This window comes from Equus asinus, chromosome 24 (genome assembly GCF_041296235.1).
Source record: "Equus asinus isolate D_3611 breed Donkey chromosome 24, EquAss-T2T_v2, whole genome shotgun sequence".
In the NCBI taxonomy this organism is placed as follows: domain Eukaryota; kingdom Metazoa; phylum Chordata; class Mammalia; order Perissodactyla; family Equidae; genus Equus; species Equus asinus.
The window spans coordinates 16,307,107-16,313,992 of NC_091813.1; the positions used below are offsets into that span (position 1 = coordinate 16,307,107).

At 36.9% G+C, this 6,886-nt stretch overlaps 1 protein-coding gene across 5 annotated transcripts in view; it reads left to right on the forward strand.

Moving 5' to 3' along the window:
• SENP6 (SUMO specific peptidase 6) overlaps positions 1–5,299 on the forward strand; it is a 115,965-nt gene extending 110,666 nt beyond the window's left edge. For all 5 annotated transcript variants that reach the window (XM_044757561.2, XM_044757562.2, XM_070496670.1 and 2 more), the window contains 4 exons: positions 662–750; positions 2,003–2,071; positions 2,165–2,315; positions 4,136–5,299. In XM_044757561.2, the coding sequence (XP_044613496.2) occupies positions 662–750; positions 2,003–2,071; positions 2,165–2,315; positions 4,136–4,345 (519 nt within the window). In that variant the 3' untranslated portion in view covers positions 4,346–5,299. The remainder of the gene's footprint in view (positions 1–661; positions 751–2,002; positions 2,072–2,164; positions 2,316–4,135) is intronic.
• Positions 5,300–6,886: the final 1,587 nt, after the last annotated feature.

Here is a 6,886-nt window from a genome sequence, read left to right on the forward strand (position 1 = left end):
CATCCCACATAGCACAACTAGAAGGACCCACAACTAAAAATACACACCTATGTACTGGGGGGCTTTGGGAGAAAAAGGAAAAATAAAATATTTTTAAAAAAAGGAACAGAGAGAGACTTGTTTTACATTTGGGATGGTCTGCAGAATAACACAGTGTCGTTATGCTATCTTCTCCCAACTGAAGTGGATATACGGTTTTGTCAAGGAAAACAGTGTTTCCAGAAACTCTTTAAATATTCCTGATTTGAAAAATTTATTTATGTAAAAGAATAATAAAATAAGTCTTTTCATGTCCTATTGTGAAAAGCGATTAAGTTATCTTAGCCAACAGACTAAATTTTTGTAACATTACCGGAAATCAGAGTAGTAGTGTTTGACTGGAGAAGAAACAGTCATAATATATTTACTCTTTAAAGTTTGTTTTAGGTTGAAAAATAGATGTAACAATTTTTCATAGACCTCTGATTGGTAGTTTCTTTTCATTAAAATGTCCGTGTTGTGGCACTAGATAATTGGACTCAAGTGACATACCACATTTTTTAGTATCTGATCACCTAAATAGAAAAAAAAAATTTTGCCTATTTGTTCCTCAATAGTACTGTTTTGTCAGGTTATTAGTTATTGCATGTTTCCAGCACTAACAGTGGGATATCTCTTATAGGATGATAGCAGTGACGACGGGTTCCTTGCCGATGACAGCTGCAGTTCAGAAATAGGACAGTGGCACTTAAAGCCTACGATCTGTAAACAGTAAGCATTAACTATGTGTCTTGCACACTACATGATAATTTTCAATTACGTACCTTCATAGAATGAAACAAGACCAGACAGTTTTTGTTTAAACAAGGACTTAAGCAAAAGTCACAAAGGCTGTCAGGGTCAGTGAGGAAAACTGGGTTTTGTCATGCTCAGTGTCCAGGGATCAAGTTGGGGAGAAAGGGTAATCATTTCGGTCCTCTGTTTGCCCGTTTTCCATGTTTGTGCGCACAGCCATTTCCAGAGAGAGCCACTGTTCCTTTGGATAGATGGCGATTTGGAGCAGAAAGGGACGAAGAACTGTCGTTCAGATCAGTAACATGGAGATCAGCTTCTCCGCTGGGTCCGAGAGACTGTGTGAAGACTGGAGTGACTCAGGTGTCCTGAGGGACAAGCTCCAGATGGGAAGCGCAGTGAGGGGAGTCTTTTTGCTTCTCAGAGGCGCATCATTTGAGGGCTTCCCAGGGGCTCCAAACTCCTTAGGTGATGAAGTATTACTATTTCTAGATTTCATCTCTTTTGACTTCTTTGTAGAAAATGTTAGCTGAAACTCCATTAATAGCTTTGAAAAGCAAACTTCATTTATAAAGGAAAATGTAGAGACCTAGAGTAGTTAGGACCTGTGCTCCAAATCCCATAAGATTTTAGCCAGGAAGAATCCAGATTTTTAACATTCCAGGACTTTCTGCACGGCATTAGACCTCCTCACTTACTTGGGTTTACAGCAAAATTTTGAAGGTTGAGTGTTATTTATGTTGAGTGTTCTAAAGTGGAATCTTGCAAAATACAGTGGATTCTAAACTAGTCCTTTTATGTGCTGATTACCTGTTCTCTTATCTGTAGTAAGTTTTGGTTAAAAATGGGATTATGTTTCTTCTGCTTGTGCATGGTCTTACTTTTGTTGACTTTGGAATATAGGGATGTTCCAATTTTCAAAATTGTTTTGACTTTTTACTAAATTTTGAAGTATTTTTAGGAACCAGCTATAGAACTTTTAGTGAAATACGTTCATAACTAAGAAATGGTTAAATTAATATTCTATAACTTGGTATTTAATATACCCATAGATACTTCAGTATTATTAGGGTGTATGTGTCTGTAAAGTTTATTCCCCTCCCCCCCCCCCGCCGTTTTACTGAGGCATACACAGGGAATTTTGAAGGTTTTAAATTTTATTGTTATACACATCTTTTTATGCCTTTTTAACATTATAGAGTCTTAACCTTTGGCCACTTCTATCCTGCAGACCTTGTATCCTCCTGATGGACTCACTCAGAGGCCCTTCTCGGTCAAATGTTGTAAAAATTTTGAGAGAGTAAGTTTAAAACCTTGTATCTTGTACTTTGTATTCTGGTGCGAATAAGGGACTATGTATATGTATACTCTTGCTATGTTTGCATTATTGCAGGTATTTAGAGGTGGAATGGGAAGTTAAAAAAGGAAGCAAAAGGAGTTTTTCCAAAGATGTTATGAAAGGCTCTAACCCGAAAGTACCCCAGCAGAACAACTTCAGTGACTGTGGTGTGTATGTATTGCAGTATGTAGAGAGCTTTTTTGAGGTGGGTTTCAGTTTGTTGGATCTGACATAATAAATAATAAAATTGTGTACGTGACCTTACATTAGCATAAAAAACACAATAAGCAAATATTTTAAAGAGTTTGGAAACTATCATTTCATAAATTCTTTCAGGGAGCAAAAACTCCCAAATTGGAGAATTGTTAAGGCATAAAAAGACTATACTTTGTCAAACCTAAAGCTTGTTGACCTCATTCCTTGTCCCTGACCAACTCTCCCTCTCCGCTGGCTCTCTGCCTTAAGAAACCTCTCCTAGGACTCGGTCCACCTCTTTACCCTTTTCTCACCTTCACAGCTATTTTTCTGGAGAAGTATGTATATTCACTATCTCCATTTCCACAAATCCTACTTGCTTCTCAGATCTGTAATCTGGCTTCATCTCCCCCTGATACTGAAATTGTTTCTGCCCGAGAGCATCATCTGCCACTGCTGACCATTCCTTCCTCACCACACTCTCTTCCTTTGACTTCGGAGGTGCAGTACCATGCATACCTCACTTGGATATTCGTTACAGTTGTCTTGACTCCTTCCTCTTCATCCCCCACCCAGCGTACCACTGAGTCCTGTGAATTCTGTCACTTCATGTCAGATGTGTTCACTTGTTTACCCCGAAGTCCCGTACACTGGCCTTGCTCTTCCAAAGTGCTGCCCCAGTCTCTAACTAACCCTCCTGCTTTCTGTTTTTCACAGTTGTTTTCCAAAAACCTACATCTAATCATGTTACTTTCCTGCTTTAAATCTTATAGTAGCTTCCTGTTGCTCTTGGATTAAAGACAGAAATCCGTCGCGTGACCTGCATGATCCAACTACTGTCCAGGCTTCTCGCCCCGTTTCCTACCCTTCTCCCTGTAGCAGTCGCTATACCAGCCGCCTGGATGTCATTCACTTTCTCATATTGTGTCACCTTCTTTCTTGTCTCTAGGCCTTGATACGCGTTTCCTTACCTGGAATGCTCTTCCCTGTTTCTTTTCTCATTCTTATTTAGCTTGACTGCTACTCCTTCTTCAGGCCTTGGCTTAAACATCGCTTCTTGGAATTGTGTTAAGCCCCCAGATATGTATTCTCATAGGACTCTGTACTTCTGCTATAATACTTGTCATATGCATTGATTTAATTATTGATTTATCTATCTAGACCAAGGTCAGCAAACTTTTTTATAAAGGGCCAGATAGTAAATATTTTAGGCTTTGCAACTATACGGTCTTTGTTCCTATTCTCTTTTCTGCTTTTGTGGCATGAAAGCATCCACAGAGGGGCCAGCCCCGTGGCCGAGTGGTTAAGTTCCCCTGCTCCACTTCAGTGGCCCAGGGTTTCACCGGTTCGAATCCTGGGCACGGACACAGCACCGCTCATCAAACCATGCTGAGGTGGCATCCCACATGCCACAACTAGAAGGACCCACAACTAAAAAATACACAACTATGTACAGGGGGCTTTGGGAGAAAAAGGAAAAAAAATAAGAGTTTTAAAAGACCAAACAAAAAGAAAAACAGAAAAGCATCCACAGAAAACATGTAAATGTGTTAATGTGGCTGGTTCCAATGAGGCCGTACTTAGGAAAACAGGTAGTAGGCAGAATTTGGGCCACGAGCCACAGTTTGCTGACCCCTGATCTAGACTAGAAGATCAGTAGGCAGAAACTATCTTCTATCTCCAGTGCCTAGCACAAGGCCTGGCATGTGGTAGATAATAAATACATATTTATCGATTTTTCATTTTTAACTCTAGAATGCTTTTGTGATTGAAACTAAAATATTATTTATTATAATTTTCTAGTGTGTATTTTAATATTTTTATTTTCAGAATCCAATTCTCAATTTTGAACTTCCTATGAATTTGGCAAACTGGTTTCCTCCCCCAAGAATGAGAACAAAAAGGGAAGAAATCCGAAACATAATTCTGAAGCTGCAGGAAGATCAGAGCAAAGAGAAAAAGAAGCACAGGGACACTTACTCGACAGAAGCATCTTTGGGCGAAGGAACAGAACAGCATGTCAGCAGCGCCTCAGATTGACCGTTTCTCATGCTTGTCAGGATTGCCTTCAGAAACTGACTGACTTGAACCTTTGGGTGTAGACAATAAAGAACTGGAGTGCTCTCTCCTCAGAGTGATTTGGAAATGTTAATGCTTGTATAAATGTCATATAATTAATTTCCAATGGAGTATGTATTAAGTAAAAGTCTGTAAATATGTTAATGAGGCCAATTTTTCCAGCATTTATAATTATTTTTTTCACTTGTTAGGAAGCTTTTGTTATGTATTTTCTGTTAATAGTACTTAAAACTGCAACCTCTAAACACAAAATAAATAAAAAGAAAGTATTTATAGGAGGAAATGATTAATTTGATATTCTTTGTGAACTTGTATTAAATTCTGTAGTGGGTGTGATATATTTTATGGGAATGTTTGAGCATCTGTGATAATCATTTGACCTTTTCCATTTGTTCTAAAATAACTTGAAATATGAAAATAAGATTAAATCTAAGGCATTTTGAACAAGAAAGGCATCTTCATATGCTTGTGTAGCAGGAAATAAAACAACAGCTTTTTAGTTCATGCACTCCCATGTGTTCAGAGAACCCCAAAACTGTAATAAATAGTTATAATTTTACACGAATATTTAAGAAGAAACAGTATTAAGAGCAATTCAAAGAAAAATAACCGTGAATTATACTACTAAAGAACTGTCCTTTATCATACGTTTGTCAGGTCCGTTTATGAAGACGTCAGAGACTCAGGTGAGAACTGTGCTGGCGAGCGCAGCTTGAACTTCAGATACCCCGTGTGGCTTTTCTGTGTCGTAGCTTGAAGTACACTGCCATCTTTGGGACGTGATGAACTTAGAAACGTTTGTAATCTGTGGGAACACAGGAATTTAAATAGGAGTTTACTATCTTTTATAATGGCTTTTGCTATTTTTTCATTGCTTATTTTGTTCTTGTTATTTTGATAAAGTATCAGACTTTTTGTGCTTGAGTTTCCTAGTGTAAATTATTTTTACGTGTAAAAGTACTATGTAATCAGTTGCATAATGCAGAAAAATCTACCTTGGATTCCCCTTTAATAATACCAAAATATGGTGTTTTGATGACAGATACAACTCATTTAGGGATCTTGCATATATCTGTTGAAACTATTTTTTTCAAATGAAATGTTACACATTTCTTTCAAATTAACTTTGACTTGAAATATATATTTTAAAAGTAATTTTTTGTTTAAATAATGAATTTTAAAATGCACATATAACAAAAGTAGTTGAAAATAAAAAGAAGGCCATTTTTGTCATCAGCAATTATTTTATTTTTAATCTGGCCATCTTTGGCATTGCAACCACCATTTTAGGCAATTTTATTAAATGTAATAAAGTCCATGGGTGTGTTTTGGGTGGATGGGGTGTTGTTAACAATAACCAAAAAAAATCAATTGATACACACTCATTAAAGGGAACATTAAAATGTAAGCCTAAGGAAGATCACTACTAGTGCTATCAATTATAGATTTTTACTTCAAACTATCAGCATTTTGTATTTCAGATTGCATTATTTCTTTTTTACGAATACTCTGGAGCTATTAGCTCCGATGTGAAAATGCAAGGGTTTCATTTTATTATTTACTAAATATGGACAAAAAGTAGAAATTGTTTTTTTTAAAAACCTAATAGCAGTAAGCAAAATTGGCATTTTTTAATGTACTGTATTTTGTCAGAATTTGAAGGTACTGAAAAAACCACTTTGAAACGCTGATTTGTTTTTGTTTTAATTTCTAATGGTTACATTGTGCACTCAATTTTTGATAGAAAAGATAACTCGTTCTTTGGGCCAACTCAAGTCAATCACGTTTTCACATTAGAAATTTCGATTGCTATCTGTCAACTTTCTAGAGGCGGAGCGTCCAGACGTTTGCTCGTTCGCCCACCCCATGTAAAAGTCTGTTTTTAGAAGTTGTGCTAGTAACTTAGGGATATGTAAAATCAGTCTCTGGAGACTGCCAGGTTGAGCTCCAAAACTAGACGTGAGAGTCTGTGGTCTGCCCGCGCATTACTTGGTAATTGTGTACACTGGTGCTTCCATATGGACTTTAAAGTGGACGTCAACCTTCTACAGTGTGTTACTAGGACTTAGATGTTGTGAAACAGAATTTTAAAGTTTAGAGGTTTGTTACTAGATACTGAAACTGCATGACGAGTATCTGGTGTCTTAACTCATTAGATAGATCTGTCGTATTTGTTTTCTTGTTGGATAGAATAACAGTTAATCATTTTTAGAAGGGTTTTAGATTACTTGCCATAAAATTTGTATGCGTCTTAGCTCTTGGCAGCTTAGGAGCAAAGGTCTCATTTAGCAAGTCCTTTCCCTTGACGTTGCTGAGACAGGTGAAAACAATGGTGTTTCAAGTTCACGTAAAGCTCAATCCGTTAAGCATAATAACCTGTGCTTAAAGTAGTAGTCCAATTAATTGTAGGAGGTTTTATTTGAAAGGATAAAATAATTATCTAAATTATATCGTGTTTTAAATCACCAAAATGAATTCAGTATTTTTTCTTTAAAAAGCTAT